The sequence below is a fragment of the Arachis hypogaea genome, chromosome 4 (assembly GCF_003086295.3).
Source record: "Arachis hypogaea cultivar Tifrunner chromosome 4, arahy.Tifrunner.gnm2.J5K5, whole genome shotgun sequence".
NCBI lineage: Eukaryota > Viridiplantae > Streptophyta > Magnoliopsida > Fabales > Fabaceae > Arachis > Arachis hypogaea.
In genome coordinates, this window is record NC_092039.1 from 1,372,938 (window position 1) to 1,391,090 (window position 18,153).

Here is an 18,153-nt window from a genome sequence, read left to right on the forward strand (position 1 = left end):
CTTCAATTGTGATCATGATAATTTGAATGTTTTTTTTTTTGAGTATAATTAGTTTGATAACCAATAAATAAATTCTTATTAAGATTTATGCGATTATCCATTTTTGGTCATTGAAATTTAAAATTCTCCATAGTAGTCTCTTAGATTTAGATTTGGACATTAATTTGGATGAATTATAGTAAAAAATTTACGTTTGAGAGGCATTGAAATATGTTTTGATTGGAATAAAAATAGATAAGACAACTATCAAGACAAAGACAAAGAGAAAGTTTTAAGAGAATTAAGATAAGTGCAACTAGAATATATTTATTGTCATCAAATTCAAAAATATTGTTGACTGAAAAAACTAGTGTGGATTCCCATATTCACCCGTAAGGACCAAAGAAAAGCAAGAGAAAGGTAAGGAAAAAGTATAAATATCCGAAGACCTTCCCCCGGAAAAATCATTGATAGTTAAAAAACTATTATTCATAGAGGATATTAAGAATATTAGGAAAAGTGAGCTACTAAATAGGGAAAAGGAAAGAGAAGAAGAGAAAAAAATAGAGAAAAATATTACGACAATCAAGAAAATAGGCTAAAATTCAAGTGACGACGAAAGAATAAAAATTACAAACTCATCCTAGATACATCAAAGTAATGGAGATAAATGCAAAGAAAAGTATAATGGAGAGGATGACAAAAGAAAGGAAAATGGATATGCAAATATTTAACGTTGACACATCTACAATGAGTAAAAAGCGACGAACTCTTTATAAGATTGTATGTGAGAAAATTATTACAAAGTGATTTACTTAATTGTTGATTCTATTCATAGAGTGAGGTTGTAAATTGGCATTGCTTGTTTAATTTCCTTTATGTATTTTCATTTTTGATGTACCATATTTTATTCTCTATTTGGGTCCTATGTTTTATTTCTTTGTGATGTAATTTTTAAAATGAGTCAATATTATTGTGAACTAGCATTTACAAAAAGTAAAAGTTGCAAAACTAACTATTTTCTAGTTATTGTAAACTAGCCATCACAAATTAGTCATTCCAAAACTAAACATTATGAACTAGTCATTGCATAAATAGACGTTAAAAATTTGTTAGTTATTGCAGAAAGATGTATAAATATCAATTATATATCATTCATTTATATTCACAAATTTCGCTTTAAATTTAGTTTATCATCATATAAGATTACTAAGCAATACATTTCAACAAAATAGTTAGAAAACTCTTATAAAAACAAGGGTTTTGATAATATGTTTAATGAAGCTTTGTATGACAAAAAAGTTTAATGAAATAACACAATCATAAATAATTAGACGACAAATGTTTATTTGATGATTCAGAAAAAGAATATCTTGATATATCAGCAAACCAATATTCCAAAAGAGCACTTTCTCCACTCCTCGTAGGTGGATAAATAGAGATCAAGAAACAAAACATGATCGTCTATTCAAAGCTTACTTTGTAGAAGAGCCGGGGATTTTTCAATGAAGGTTTCAAATGAGAAGATATGTATTTCCTTGGATAGTTGATGTCTTTGCAAATGTCTATCTGTATTTTCAACAGAGGGTCGATGCTATTGGGAGAAAAAAATTGTCACCACTGTAAAAATACATTGTTGCGATAGGAAGGCACTATTGGAGGGATTGCAAAAATCTAGGAAGCTTGTTGTAAGACTCTTCCCAATCACCATATATATTTACAATTGCCTTTTGTTTTTCTAGCTAGACTTTTCGATAGGAAGGCTTGAAGTGATAATTCTGTTGCATGATACTCTACAACACCAGGATGCATATTGAAGTGTTGGCTTAGATGATAGACAAGATGACGCCACCAATCACCGAGCTATCTAGATGGGCATGGTTAGCAGATATTGTCGGTGCTAGGCAGGTGTGAGGTCCGCAAAACTTACAAACCTTCCTAAAATACAACATGAAGGCAAACATGTAACTCATGAATAAAAAGCAAAAAGCAAAAATCATAGATAACTTAAAACATAAATGGTGACTAGTTACTTACCAATAACCAAGATTTTACCTAAGTAACATGTGTATGCTCCATGGACACCCATCTGAGCATTGCCTGCTTCATCAGTGATACTTTATATAATCAAATTTAACCACTTTGTACTTTGCAGCTCACCAAATACTATAATTTTTTTACCCCATATGAATATCTTTCCTATTCTTGAATCGGTGGCCCACCCGAAACTCAATGCCCTTGTCAAGGTTGTAATCGTCACCTAACGTACCAACGCCACAAAGTGGATCTTCCTCCATCGCATTAAGGTGCAGTGTGATAGTGGCTAGGCACACTGGAAAGGTTAGGCACAATACAGGTAAGAGAAATCTTCATTCTAACGGAGTATCCGCTACAAACTCATCCTCCTAAGAGCTATCGAAGGAACCACCTGTCTCAGTGATATACTCCTCTAACTCAAAATCCTCCTACATGTGATCTTTTGGTGTAGCATAATGCAACTAAGATAGGGTGTAGATGTAGATGGGTCAGCTCCTCCACATATCAATGACCTCGGCGTATAGCTCTATAACTTGGTGTGTTAGGATTCTCCTATGAATATCAAACATCGCAAGCACGTGTTCATCATCTACGACTCAAAAAATTTTGAACTTAAAGCCTTTATTTGCCAAAGGAACGAAGTACCTAATTTTGGTAATCTCTCTTTTGACTTTGAATCCCATTTTCATTAATATCAAATTCTTTAAATCCCGTAGAGTGTCGAGCAGAATCGAGGCATTCAAACACATCTTCTTCGTCTTTATCTCTAATACAATTATTTACATAAACACTCACAACAACATATTTATTATTAGATATTTTCAGAGAATATATGAAGAGAATTGAAAAAAAGATATTGGAGTTACAATAAAATAAACAAACTCTTATATAGCTGAAAATTATTATCCCATTAATATTGTATTTGTACATATAATGATTTTTTTAAACATGTATCTTATTTTCGGTGTGGATAAATTTATTATGAACGTATTTCGCCCCAAGTATACACAAGATATGTAATAAGGTTTAAAAACACATTAATTCTTGCGTCCGAATTTAGTATTTATTTTATTTTATTCTATTTTATTTTATTTATTAAAAAAAATCATATGTTTAGCACGGGCCTCGCATTAAGCCATTAGCCATTTACCGCCCCACCCGAGAAGCAGAAGGGGAAAAAGGCTCTCTCTCTCTCTCTCTCTCTCTCTCTCTCTCTCTCGGTTTTTCCCTCTCACAACGCAGTCACTGCTCATCGGCATCGCCATGTCTCAGGTATAACGCTCTGGCATTCCTTCAAAGCCCCTTCGATATATCGTCTGCCTCGAAAAACCCTAACACAATTACCTACCCTAATTGTTATTAATGGAGATTTAGGGTTTTGATCTATTACCAGATGTTACTTCGATTTCATGCCAATGAATTAGGACTATTTTTTCTTTTTTCGGAATTTTCTTCTCTCTGCAGGTTTATTTGTGCAATTTGTGACGTAAGAACCAATCAAATTGGCGTTGATTGATTGATTTATTTTGAATTGTCGTGTGGGCTTGTCGAGGTAATGGAATGTGAATCTTAGCTTTATTTTTGGTTTTTCAGGTGGATAACAGGAATTCTTCAGCTACCAAGCGTGCTAGGACTGATGGTGCTTTCTCTTGATCCTTTTTGTTTTTTTTTTAATAAATGAATATATATCAAATTATATATATTCTGATTTTTGTGGATTGCATTATTGCTATTCATAATTGAAATTCACGTGTGGAATTTTACGTACTATTATGCATTTGTGTACTGAAGTCATACTTGCTTACTTTCATAATCGCCAATTTGTTACTTTAAGATGCAAACTCTACCTCAATGATTGTCCAAGATGTAGTACAACGGTAAGTGTTATCATGAAGGATGTTCTACACTATGGTGTTGGTGTTCTCATGTGATTTTCTGGTGCATAGGATAGCATGTATTCTTTCAATTCGGTGTTACTTCATTATATTATATATTTGGAAAACCTTAGCACAAAAGTGAGTTTAGAAAAATAAATGTTTTGGAAGATATCTATCGATATTACTTATGCTGGTGTAGCAACAGAAATGATATATGTTGCAATATTAACATTGCACTTTTGTTTCTTGTCATTATATTTGAAGTATATTCGAAAACTTTGTATTGTGTGTCTTTGCATTAGATACTGCATTACTAATTTTCTATGATGCACGGATATTGACACGAATTTTAAATTCTTAAAAGACACGGGAACACGACATGTCAGCATGTATATATAAAATGTAAAGTATTTTTTAGATAAATTGTAATGATATTTTGATATTTTATTGATATTAACATATAAATTAATTTGTTAGCTATTTTTAATGTTTGTTTTTAATTATATAAAGTATTTAAAATATTTTGTTTTAATAAATAATAATATATACTATTTCTAAACTTATTTCAAGAATATATGTTAAGAATAAGATTGGACTCGCTAATATATGATAGTATTTAGCTGTGTTCAAGCGTGTCTGGAGAAATTTTTTTTTTATTTTTTATTAAGACATAGTTGCGCACAGAAGACGCGTGTCAGACGAGTGTCGATTAGTGTCATGTTTGAAATTTGTCCAACACGTGGACACGACAACTCAGCAAAGTGTCGTGCTTCATAGCTAATTTTAGATTACAATATGAGATATCTTATTTAGTTTTGGCTCGAAGTGCATTTATGATGGAAAAGTTCTAATTTGTCATGAAATATTTCTTTTGTACGTATGAAACGTTTTGATTGGTTCTTTCAATTTTTTTTTGGCCCTTTCTTGATGTCGTTACTTGCGTGAATTTGTAAGTTTTAGTTCTTTTATAACTGCTATTTGTATTCTTATGCGATTTGTACAAAAATGTGTACGGACTAGTAACGCTTCATAATAATGTCATTTATATTTGAAAATATATTTTAAAAGGTGAATTGTTGTAATCAATGTTGTTTGGATAGCATTGATCACAAAAAGTTATGAATGTGTAATGTTTTATATTTTCCATAAGCAAACATCTATTTTACGGAAAAGAATTACGAAGGATGAAGGGCCAAAAACTTGTAGTCCAAAGGTGCTTCTCAACATTCTTACCACAAAAGCAACAGCTTGCTTGCTTTTATTGATATCTCAATTTGAGGAAAATAAATGCAAAACCCTTACAAGCACAAAAATCTGCATATTTGCATAAAATCTGTATTTTCTATTGTTGAATGCCAATCTAATCACACTTTAATTGATTTCTGTTTGTAGGTAGTCGTAGAGAGGATGATTGGACTTGCCCCAGCTGCGGCAATGTCAATTTCTCTTTCAGGACAACTTGTAACATGCGTAACTGTACTCAACCGAGGCCTGCTGATCATAATTCGGTATGGTGTTAATATATTGTCATTGCAAATTTTAAAATACAAATTTTCCTCTTATAAATGATTTGAGGTTTCATTTGTTTCATAAAGCATTCTGTAAGGTGATTTTCCTCTTGCAAATGATTTACAAGGTCTCATTTGTTTCATAAAAGCATTTTATGATTTTCCTCTTTCTATGTTTCTTGTTATATTGTGTTTATGTGCGTTTCATAAGATTTTCTTTCGAAATCAAGGGCAAGAGAACAAACATAAATCTATATTTATGCTTAAATAACTAAGTTCCGGCATATTATTTTATCCTTTATGCATACTCATGATGAACTTCTGCTAGTATTTTTCCTTCTTCAAATGAAGTATCTAACTATATACTAAAATGGTTTCAGAAATCTGCTGCCAAGCCTCTACAAGCTCCACAGGGTTACTCATCCTCAGCTCCTTATTTAGGATCCAATACTCCCTCCTCAATATATCTTGGAGTCCCACCATATGGATCTTCTCTATTCAATGGGTCATCTATTCCTCCCTATGATGTTCCATTTTCTGGAGGATCAGCTTATCACTACAATTATGCAAGTCGCCTTTCTGCTGGCAGTCCTTATCGGCCATTGCATTTATCTGGGCCAACACCCTACTCAAGCGGATCCATGATGGGAAATGGTATTTACTTTTTGCCTTTTCATTAGTTTCAAGTCAATAAAGTTTCATAAATCAGAGATATTATGCTTCTTTATCATTTACACTGTTTATGAAGGGAGGGTAAAGGGAAAGAGTGATCTAGCAATTGTGTATTTAATGTTATTTTTGCTGTTGCTTCTGTAATATCTCCTTTGTTGATTGGATCCTGTTCCAGTTAATATTAACCTTTTGGTTGGAAATTCCATGGCAGGTGGAATATATGGCATGCCACCACTCTTAGACCGATATGGACTGGGTATGCCTATTGGACCTGGAGCAATGGTATGACATTAGATGTTGAACGTTGTTGTTTATAAATTACAATGTTTGGACAAGACTGTCATACTTTGTAATTCATCTCTGTTGCTAGTTGGAATTTAATAGTCAATTTCTGCCTGAGCAGGGTCCTAGGCCGGGATTTTTTCCTGAGGACAAGGCTCCAAAAAAGGGTGCAGGTTTGTTCTATTTGGAATATTTGTATTTTTAATTCAACTGAGAGTTTCTTGATGTAGCATTGTTTCTTCCACTTCCTATTTTTTCATGTAGATGCAACTCGTGACAACGATTGGACATGTCCAAAATGTGGCAATGTCAACTTCTCATTTAGACCTGTATGCAACATGAGAAAGTGCAATACACCGAAGCCTGGATCCCAGGTCTGCTGCCTTTACATTGAGCAAATTGATTTATGTTAATTTCTTTTATATAGAGAAAATGTCAATTTATGTTTGACATTCATTGTTATTGTTTACAATTGTTGGATGTGAACATGTGCTGCAGCCCTCGAAGTCGGACAAAAATTCAAGTAAGTTGGCAAAGCATCTGTCCCTACTTGAATGATGCCTTTGTGGCTTTGGCTTATGTAGAAGTGTAATTGGTAATTATGTTTCCTGATTCTTGTACTTGTCATTCAGAGCAAAAGATGCCTGAAGGGAGCTGGAAGTGTGACAAGTGTAACAACATAAACTATCCATTCAGAACCAAGTGCAACAGACAGAATTGTGGTGCTGACAAGCCAGCTGAAGCAGAGAAATCAACCTCACCAGCTCCAGATCAAAACGATCAGGTTTGTTGTGGAAAATACTTGCATTTTGTTAACCTTCAAAGCTTGTTGCAACATCTATTCATCTTACAAGATCTGTGTAACATAATGAACATTTTAAAATGGCAAGCCATTGTGAAGGTGTTATTTAAGATGGAGTTTCATCTTTGCTTTCTTTCATTTGGATCTTTTTATTTCAGCTTTACGTATGTGTTTAATATTTACGTTATATTTATCCATTGCAATATTTAATTTGCAATTATTTACTGTTCCAGTGAGTTCTAGGACATATTTGAGGGTTGAGAAGGTCCAGAGTTGTCATCAAGCTTTGCCCAATTTCGGTGTCTGACAGTCAGTCTTGTCGTCCTCTATTTGAAGCAGTTGTCAATTCACATTCACCTTCTCATTATGTGTGTCAAGTTGTTGTATTAACTGAGATGGTATTTTGGTCTTGGATTGTTGTGATGCATGTGTCAGCCAGCTTTCCTGGCAAGATTTTAAAAGTCGGTTCTGGAATTTCACAGATAGGTTTCCTATACTCTTCGGAATCAACTCGTTATTCTAGTGGTAATGTTCCCATATGCATTTAGGTAAGTTACCAGTGGCAGAAAGGTTATTGCAGCTTCCTCCCAGTTCTAAGTTTTCATTTGGTTCTGGTTGTCTGTTTTAAGTTTATCGTTAGATGAATAGATGCGTCAAAAGCATATGAAATTTGGAAGTTTAGATTATTTAGCTGAAAAAGCGTCTGCTTGTTATCCTACCTTCACTATTAGGTGCATCAGCATTTCTAAATCCTTTTTGGTGTCATCACATGTAGCACTTAATTGATGTTTAATAGGGTTATTTAACACGTAGCACCTCTTGCTATAACATGTACAAGGTAAGATCATCACTTGGAATTTGATCACTACATGAGGTTTATGATATATTACACATTTTCCTGGTTTCCTGCATATTCTATGTGGTCACATGAGTGGATGATTTCGAAGAAAGTTATAGAAATTTTCTATGTCAAGATGGGGTAGTTGTCGACAGTCCAAGTCAATTACAAACTTAGCAGCAAGTTCACTGCTCTACGATCTACACGTTGTTTGACTTTGTCTAAACGGAATAGGAGGGAGACATAAACTAGGTAACCTCTCATTGTATTTAGGAGCCATCCATTGCGTGAAGAACATTGTTTTGTTTGTGAACAATGAACCATGGTTGAGAATACTGAATGGAAGGGAAATCGAACCATTCTTTTTTTTTTGGTGACAAATCGAACCATTCATGTCCGTGGTTTAAGTCTGGTGTATTATGGTCAGGCCTATTTAAAATAAATAAATAAATGATCACATATAAGTATAACTTAATTTTTGTTAGATGGATTGGACAGTCACAACTCTAGTCATTCACTCGCATTACACACACAACACTTAAAGGTTTCCATCCATTGCTGGACAGGTTTCGAATCCCGAGTGCAGTATTTGATTTGTTATTCAACTAAAGCCTCAGGCCTCAGCTGCACATTTCTTTTTCTGCGTTTGTTGGGTCAATGAATGACAAAGCTTTGTTGCTTGTTGATCCTTTAAAAATAAGGCTGGCCAAGAGTCGAGCTCAATTTGTAACTGAATCACCAATTACTAATCCTAAAGTAACAAATCCCTTCTGTCCAAAATAAAGAGTAACAAATTGGAAACACGTTCCTTAAAGCAAGTGAACTTGCTGTTCTTGCTTTTCGCAATGAGCCACCGACAGTTGCTGAAATCAGATTGGCAGTAACCATGTTACATAACAATCACTGACATTCTTGATCACTAGTGGGCAACGAGTGGCTGCCAATGCTTGTACGAGAATCATTGTATGGCATTGTTTGTCATAACTGACTGGGTAGTGGCACCTGATTGTGGCAACTAGATGGTGGAGGGACAATTATGTAGTGGCTGAACGGTTGTGTTCTAGGATTTGGGTCCTCTAAAGTTTGAAGAGAGTAAAGTGTGATCTCTCACCGTTTATTTCATAGGTGGGACTAAGAATAAATATGAAAGAGAAACTATTTAAGGGTAGAAGATCACACTTTACTCTGTAAAGTAAAATTCAAATTTTAGAAGATCCAAATCCTATGTTCTATGTGCTTAAACGTCAGTGAGAAAAAGAAGGGATGTTATTCGGGAACTCTGTTGAACTAATATGACTAGCTGGTTTAATTAGGGGTATGCAAAAAAATTAGTTTTACTAAATTGAAATTGAAGTGAAACTGTTTTAAATAAATTATTTTTTTCAAATAGAAAATTGAATTGAAATCATAGTTTTTATAAAAATCAATTTTTATAGTTCAGATTAGTTTTAAACCAAATTAAAAATAGTTTTATTTAAACACCAAAATTAGCTTTTACATATTTTTTTTCCTCTTCCACTCTCTCTCTCCCCCCTTCTTTTCTCTCTTCCTTCTCTTTCCCTCTCTTTTTCTCCCTTCTCCCCCTTCTCTCTCTCTTTCTCTCCTCTGTCTCATTTCCCTCCTCTTGTCTCCCTCCTCTCTCTCTCCTCTTCTTCCTCTCTTCTCTTTCTCTCCATTTTCTCTTTCTCTTTTCTCTTTTCTTCCTTCTCTCTTTCTCTCTCTCTCCTTTTTGTCTCCTTCTTTCTTTCCCTATGTTTTCCTCTCCCTCTCTTTCCCTTTCTCTCTTCCTCTCTCTCTCTCCCCCTTTCTCACTTCTTCTCTCTCTCTCTCTTTCACCCCGTCTCTTCCTCTTTCTCCCCTCCTCTCTTTCACTCACTTTCTCTCTTTTCCTTCTCACTCTCTCTCTCTCTCTCTCTCTCTCTCTCTCTCTCTCCTCCTCTTCCTTCCCCTCTCTCCCTCGCTTCCTCTGTATCTATCCCTTTTCTTTTTCTCTATCTCCTCTCCTTTCTCTCTCTCTCACCCTCCCCTCTCTCTCCTGCTCCTCTCTCTCCTATTCCCTTCTTTCTCTCTCTTTTCTCTCCTCTCTCTCCTCTTTCTCCTTTTCTCTTTCACCCTCTCCTATCTCTCTTTTCCTTTTTCTCTCAGTCTTTTTTCACTCGCTATCCCTCTTCTCTCTCTCCCCCTCTTCTCTCCAAAACAAGAGAGAGGAGGAGGAGAAGGAGAAAGAAGGGAGGAGGAGAGATAGAAAAAAAGGAGAGAGAAGAGGGGGAAGAAAGAGAGAGAGAGGGGAGGGAAAGAAAGAGCACAAGGAGAGAGAGGAAGAGAAGGAGTGAGAGGAAGAGGGATAGAGGAGAGAGAAAATGAGAGAAAGGAAGGGGAGGGAGAGAGGGAGAGAGAGGGAAAGAGAGAGAAAAAGGAGAGAGAGAGAGGGAGATGAAGACAAAGAGAGAAGGAAGAGAGAGAAAGGAAGGGAAGAAGAGAGAAAGAGAACATAGAGAAAGAGAACATGGGGAAAGGAAGAGAAGGAAGAAAAAAAGAGGGGAGGGAGAGAGAGGGAGAGGAGAGAGGGGAAAGAGAGAATGTAAAATGTAATTTTTTATATGTTAAAATTAATTTTAGCTTATAAACTAGTTTAAATTAGTTTTTTCAATTAAAACTGATTTTATTTTTATGAACTGATTTAAACTAGTGCACTGTATTCTAAATTGATTTAAAAACCAATTTTTTATATGACAAAGCATTTTGGTTCGGCTTTTTAACCATTTAAAATGGTTTAATTCAATTTATAAAAAAAACTGAACCATAAATATCCTTAGGTTTATTTGGTTTTCTTAACAGTGTTGAACAAAAAGTTAAATTTGAGATGTACCAATATCTAAATATCTAAAGGTATCGCTTACTATTGATTTAGCTGTCCCTTCAATGCAATACCTGCTATATATCTGGTTTTAAGTAAATTTGAAAATTAAGATTTCTCTTCCAAAAAAAGGGAAAAAAGATTCAGAGGCCCCTAAAATTTGCAACTAAGTCTTAACATCAAATGAAACTATTGTAGTGCACTCGTGCACTTTGTCCAGTTGCCCTGATAATTTTCAATGTAATTGCAATTGGATACGGGTTTATAGAGGTGAGCACAGTTTGTTCATAACTGAAGAAAGTTTAGACACGGCCCAATTTATTAATAATCAAGTCTAATATAGAAGTTCAAGTTTTACTTAAAAAAAATCCCACGAAGTGGTTCAATTTACAATTTTACATATAGATTGAGTGATTTGAGTCTCGTATATATAATAATGTAATTAGTTAGAATATAATTTACATAACAGTATTATATACACAAGTAGCATGAATATTATTTAAATAACCAATAAACTTTACATATACTATCAAATCAATTCAAAAGCCAATGAACTAAATCTTTTTAAACTCAAACTCGGCTTATTGTTTCCATAGAGTAGGACAACACTTAATTAAATATCAGAATAAAAAATTACGTTAATAATGTAAAAAAAAATTTTAAAAATATAATTTATATTATTTAGGGGGTATTCGCCATGTAATTGTTAGTGAAAGATATTGTAATAAAATTTAGTTTGTATCTTATGGAATTTAAAATGCATGAAAATAAAACAGTAAAGAGTTTTGATATGTAAAAGTAATGGACCAATCTTATAAAAATATAAGAAAGTCATTGATCAATTAAATTTTATTCCAAAACATAAATAAATAGTATTTGTATACTTAATTAAACTCAAAATTTCAAGATGATTTAGAGAATTAATGTTATAAACTATTATTAAAGGCATATGTTATATGATGATTATTTAGATTGTTTAATTTGATATTGAGGTTAATTTGGTAATGTTATTACAATTATCAATTATAACTTTATGTGGCGTTGTAAGTAATCAGAGTGTGGATCTTATATAGACGGATAATGTAAAAGGGTAAAGTATATTTTTTGTCCAAAAGTTTGGCAAAAGTTTCAAAAATACTCCTAAGTTTTATTTTATTTCAATTTTGTTCCAAAAGTTTTTGATTTGCATCGACGGGTAAATTTTCAAAAAATTTAAGACCAATATAACAATAATGCATGAAAATTATGCTTGATTTGTTTGTGTTGAAGGTTGTTCTTATGAAATTGTTGTTGAATTGGTCTTAAATTTTTTTGAAAAATTAGCTGTCAGGGATATATTTGATGCAAATCGAAAACTTCTAAGACAAAATTAAAACAAAATAAAATTTAGGGATATTTTTAAAACTTTCATCAAACTTTCAGGGACAAAAAATATACTTTACCCCAGTATAAAATTAGAACCAACCAATACCTTTGTTGCTTAATGTTCATAATCAAAGTTGTCTAAACAACTCTGAACTGTCCAAATAGCATTTGTGTATTATGAAACAATTGACATCTATTTATAGTTATAAGTTTTGAAATATTAATGCACATAATATTTTTAATATGAACCATTTTTGCCTTTAACTACAGTCTTTTAAATTTTTTTCTTTTTTTTTTTTGGTTTTCCACGGTATTTTCCCAACCCGACAAGTCAAGGACTAATCCGTCGTGGATCTGAGCTCCATTTAAGGGTCTGTCGCTGGTCAATGGATTGCTTCATGCACAAGGCGAGATTCGAACCCCGACACTTATTTAAGCAGATGAGTAAGCTGACCACTCGACCAACCCAAGTTGGTTTCAATCTTTTTCTAACATGATTTATTTATTATTGTGTATATAAAGCCCTTTACCTTTTCTCTGTTGAAAACAGCTGGCTTATAAGTTCTAAGCTTTCCAGGCATGCTCACAGTGAAGGCAGAGAATTAAAATTTACAGTTATAAAATTGAGTTCAGTTCAGTGAACAGGTGTTTTACTTCCATGTGAAGTTTTGGAGAAGCTTCCAAACTCCTTAATGCAATGATTTTCTTCATGGCACCCAGGATTAAATAGAAACCAAAGATTAAAGCAGTGGAAGAAGGTATATAAGGTAAAAGAGTGTCCCACTATTCAGAAAACAGAGTCACACACACAGCATACAAACAAGTTCTATAATTTTCCAACTCCTTTCTAAGTAGGGAAGTTAACATTCTAATATAGCAAAAGATGATTAGATCCTACAAACCATTTTAAGTACTGAGGCCGCGACAAAGCTGGAAATTCCTCGTTGTGATAACACCATTGGGATGATTGCACTCACATGATGTTTAGTCCAGCTGGTTGCAAGGATAGCCTGAATCATAGGGTGGAGCACTAAACATCTGAAACTCTTGGAAGCGATTGCTATTATCACAATCTGAGAATGGGATACACATGTTAGGATTGGCTGGTTGTTGATCAAGGTGAGAATATTGTGATGAAGGGAGAGGGAAACGGGGAGTCATAGCATATGTAGACCATGAATTGGTTGACAGAAGAGAGAGAGCACGGCTGACATCTTGTGTGGCGTTGGGATCGGACGAGCTAATAGGATCTTCTTTCCCTGCAATGAAGGTATCATATTTCTGTCATTGGATAAAACTTACATCATGATCTTAAATAATGTTTCTAGTTACTAAATGAAGGTAACATTTCCCCATCATAATTGTTGCTCAGGTAGATTCAGATCATAACATTATAAATATAGTCTTGTTTGATGTAATTTATCAGTCTATATTCGGAGGATCTTTTAGAGCGATATAGTTAACCGTTTTATCAATTTAGTTTGATCCTACCTGCCTTTGCATGCCTTCATTGTTTTAGGAATCAATACTATATGTATATATTAGGAAGAAATCAACATGGCCTAAAGAATTATGGCTGCATGATGATGAATGAACAAACAAATTTAGTGTGAAATCAAGAAACTTTTGAAAGAGATAAAACAATCCAGGAAATTACCATTGGTTGCCATGCCTTTGGATGCAAGGTCACTAAAATCATCAGAAAGCATAGTGACAATACTTGGTATCTTGTCGAAGGCTTTCGCAGGCCTCATCAGGAAATCTTTTGTCTGGGGTAGCCTGCTGTTTTGAATATCTTGCCAACCTATATTCGTCGCAGCTCTTGAATAAACGAATGGATTCATTAGTTGCCTTGCATCTGCAGAACAGAAGTAAAAACATGTAGATATGTTACTAATACAGTAATACTCTACTTGCCATGACATCAACTTTTAAGGCCATCTTCGTCATAGATGTCGATACATTGAATACTTTATTGTCTATTCATGAAATTGTAATAATTTTTCGCGATTACTGATTGGATGTGCCTACTTGGTTATTGTGAGTTATTACAGTGCAACCTAGTATTGAATATTGATCTCTAACATGTTTTGAAATGAAAGAACACATTCGAAATTTTGTTTTTATATATCAGGTTATTAGGTGCCTAATACTTGCAACAAAGATATACATGAGTTGTGTGTTATTGCAGAAGTTGCAATTAACTGTATTTTCAAGTTTAACATATCAAGTTTCCTTTAAGAATTAAGTACACTAGAGTTAAAATTATACCATAGGGTGATGAAGACAGAGCAGATGTATTTAATTGGACTGCTTCAGGCTGAGGTTTGCGACGCCTTGCATTGTGATCTGAAAGACGCCGTCTACAGCTTCTCTTTTTGTCATCAAACTCTGATAGACCGTGGAACCTTCAATATCATGTAAGTGAAGTTAAAAAGTTTTAGCCAATTTATTTAACATATGCCAGAAATATGGTACTATTACAAAATGCCACTTTCATCCAAAGATTAACCTGCTGCATTGCTGGCAAAATCGACGTTCAAAACCAGCTATAAGCACCCTAGGGGACTTGGAATGGCTTTCGCAAACCCTGTGTTTGCGATGGTAATCTTTAGCAGATGAGAGGTCTAGACCACAGCCTTCAACCTGGCAGCTTGGGTGTTGTAGGTTCTGAATATTGGCCTTACATTTCTTTCCAGTATTTGAAGATGAAATAGGAACATCAATGGAAGATGGTTTCTTGGAATCACTTCCTGCACAAACATCCTCAAAGTACAACCGTTTACCAAGCTTTAAAGTGAGCAGTGGTTCACCAGAGGCAGAAGAGGGCTCTGGTGCTGGAGAATTTTCAACTGGCTCTTCCTTTGACAATTCTTTCTTACCAGTTGAGTCGTCTTGAGAACGCTCGAAAGTGAACATGGTTGTGGATGCTTTGCTATCCCCATTTGATGATGAATTCATGGAAGCTGATTTTGAGCTCCTAGATGAAGCATGAATCAGTTCAGAACCGGAACAAGCACTACCACCGGACGGATATATCAGCCCAACATTGATTTCTCCATCTGCTTCCATGCTCCAATCCGTTGGTTGCAACTTGGAATTTTCAGTTGGTTTTGTATTGAATGAGTATAAGTTCTCCCAGTCCCATTGCCCAAGAGATTTAGCATTCCACTCCATAGTAAGACCTCAGAAACTCGCAAACCAGTCGTCACTGTAATCTGCAAATTACAATCCAAATGAAGCTTCCACTGCATTAGTTTGTCTAGAAACAAAGAAGAATCAAACAATATTATCAGTATACAATGTAGCATAGCAATAATTAAAAATCAGAGAGATTGAACAAGTTAATGAAACCTCAGAAACTGGACTAATGAATAACAGAATCCAAAAACACCAACATTACCAGTATAAAATGCAGTATAGCAATAATTGAAAACAGTGCTAACTAAGAATATAACAATTGAGAAACAGCCTCATATTTTAAAAAATTCTCTGTGTTTAATTTATAAAGGAAAATATCAACCAATATTCTTTCACAGACAACCCAAAAAGTCACTTGTTCCATACCCATCTTTGGTTAAAACTCCTGTTATTTTTAGCCCTCAGCACAAAGCTAACCAAAAAACCAAACCGGATAAAGAAACAACCTGGCAACAGAACAAATACACAGCATATAGTCACAACTATATTACTAGTGTAAATTACAACAGTGTAGATCACAACAGCAACAGGTCTTATCCCACCGATTAGAGTCGACTATATAGATCAAACAATGTTCATGAATTATGCCTATAAATTAGTTTAACAGGCGAATTCCCAACCTGAAACAAAAACCAGAAGCTACTCATATAAACCCAAGAGATCTGTGTATGAGTGTGTTGTGCTAGTCCATTCCATGAGTTGAGTTCACAGGCAGGACCCCTCAAGTTTACAGTTACTCATTTATCTCTCTCCTAGTAGATTTAAAGTGTGATGTTCTTTTGGTAAATTTAAAGTGTGCACTAAAATACTCACCTAATCAATCTGTTACTATAAACTACACTGTACAGTTAAATTCCTTAGCAGGTTTTCTCAAATACTGTTCCTCTAGAAGCATTTAAAAGGGTCATTTTGCAATTGATTAATCTTTTTTATTATAGAAATAATAAATAGCACAAGTCCCTATTGATGTGATGTGTTTACCAATTCCTTCATATATGCCTGGAGGGTATGCCTCTGTGGATGCGAATATGGTTTAATTTCTTCCAACAAACATGCAGTTACCAAAACTTCGTTTTCAACCATTAGAAAAGCTATGAATAAATCTGAGTTCATCACACCACCTTTGTCAGGAGTCGGTCATTGAATGAGACCCCACAATAGTAAACAAACCCAGCAAATAATGACTCATTGGCCATTATCAGAAGCTCCAGTTTTAGGCTTTGGTTTTTCATAAAAGGCCAACAACCCCACCCTCCAAATCATAAATGCCAGAAACAAATCCAACCTAGACCCCCCAATAAAGCAACTTTTTCTGATGCTCTAAAAATCTAATGAGGGAAGGTGGAGTGAAGAAGGAAGCTTATCTTAGAGCCACTATTCTGAATTTTTCTGGTCCAACCCTTTAAAGATTTTTAATAATTATTTCATGAAAATGGCACATTAATGGAAGCCAATGTGAATCAATTAAGTTATAGGTTGGTCTCTATCTTGGGGCTTTGCTTAGTACATTTGAAAAGTATTGGTCCCCTATACCCTCAAAAAGCACTCTCACATAGTATTGTGTACCATTTTTGCTCAATAGAAATTCCACTTTTCTAAAATGATTTCTGGCTTTCTCAGCAATGACACTTTCCCACAAAAATCATAAAGCAAGAAGAAAATGACAAACACAGCAAAGAGGAAGGTTTAAACAAACATTTTTCTTTCTGGGCAAGGCCAAAACCCCTGCTTCAAATTATCAAAGTTTTCAGAGAAAACTGTGTTGCACAATCTGATTCTACTGCCAAAAAGGAAATAACCCCAGAACAGAACTAGTACAACACATGAATCATCAAGCTGAAATTAACACCATTAGCTAAAAAAAGCAAGAAAAAGATTACTAATTTAGTTCCAAGTTCTCATCTTTATACAGAATAATAATAATAAAGCAATGGGAATTGGAAAAGGTACAGTGTAAACAGTTGTGCACCCATTTTGTTATGTGTTTTCTTTCGTGCCATCAATCACAGAAACAAAAGAGGATGAAGCATAAATGCTGAGTGGTGGAATATATACATATATTTAAAGGCTTGTCTCTTAACCATCAGCACAGTGCTCAATGCTTTTGTGAGCTAAATCAGGAAAACAGTAGATAACAGACTCATGATTCAGTATTTTGTTATTTCCCTTTATATACAGATTCTTTTGATTTTTGTGTCATTAAAAGAATCAAGCATTTAAATTGGAGAGAGAAAGAGAGAGAAACAAAAATAAAAATACTCACAGAGAGAACATGAAGAAGGTATGCAATGTGAACAAGAATTGTGAGCATTCATTCATTGGTTTTCAATTTATTTCATTGTTGAAGGAAGGAAGGAAGGATCAGAAGTTTGTTACCAATAACAGTAACAGTGTGTGTGGTGATGAACGTGGTGGTACTAACCTTGTGTTGCATTATTATGAGACATGCTCTCTTTCTCTCTCTGAGAATCGCTCAAAAACAAAACACACACCAATTGTGTTGTGTGTTGTTTCTTCTGCTTTATTATTATTATTATTGCCACTGTCAAAGTTAGAGTGAACAGTGTGTGCTTCCTTCCTTCTACAGCTCACTCACCTTCACAATCGACAAACTTTGCAAAACGACAAAACAAAACAGGATGACAGGACCAATAATAAACGGTTATGTTTCTCTTTTTCTTAGTTTCTCGCAGCTTCCATATTACTATGTTAAATTGTTATTTAACTGGAGACAC

The 18,153-nt window shown here is 34.4% G+C and overlaps 2 protein-coding genes across 4 annotated transcripts; one reads left to right on the top strand and one right to left on the bottom strand.

Annotated features, from left to right (window-relative positions):
• The first annotated feature begins 3,125 nt into the window (after window positions 1-3,125).
• Window positions 3,126-7,653, top strand: LOC112795622 (ranBP2-type zinc finger protein At1g67325). Its single transcript, XM_025837644.3, has 10 exons — window positions 3,126-3,288; window positions 3,610-3,655; window positions 5,286-5,401; window positions 5,782-6,055; window positions 6,285-6,355; window positions 6,477-6,528; window positions 6,620-6,729; window positions 6,854-6,878; window positions 6,988-7,139; window positions 7,391-7,653. The coding sequence occupies exons 1-10, from the start codon at window positions 3,280-3,282 to the stop codon at window positions 7,391-7,393; spliced, it is 858 nt and encodes a 285-aa protein (XP_025693429.1). The 5' UTR covers window positions 3,126-3,279; the 3' UTR covers window positions 7,394-7,653.
• Window positions 7,654-12,980: 5,327 nt separating this feature from the next.
• LOC112795624 (squamosa promoter-binding-like protein 3) lies at window positions 12,981-18,044 on the bottom strand. 3 transcript variants are annotated; one of them, XM_025837648.3, is made up of 6 exons: window positions 17,682-17,821; window positions 15,100-15,435; window positions 14,730-14,970; window positions 14,489-14,625; window positions 13,875-14,075; window positions 12,981-13,476 (listed from the first exon to the last, which is right to left on the bottom strand). In XM_025837648.3, exons 2-6 carry the CDS (start codon window positions 15,392-15,394, stop codon window positions 13,202-13,204), a joined length of 1,149 nt encoding a protein of 382 aa, XP_025693433.1. In that variant the 5' UTR covers window positions 15,395-15,435; window positions 17,682-17,821; the 3' UTR covers window positions 12,981-13,201. The 3 variants fall into 3 exon arrangements, with proteins under 3 accessions (XP_025693433.1, XP_025693430.1, XP_025693431.1); XM_025837645.3 differs by having other exon boundaries at window positions 14,730-15,435; window positions 17,682-18,044; XM_025837646.3 differs by lacking the exon at window positions 17,682-17,821 and adding an exon at window positions 17,841-17,971 and having other exon boundaries at window positions 14,730-15,435.
• Between the last annotated feature and the right edge of the window lie 109 nt (window positions 18,045-18,153).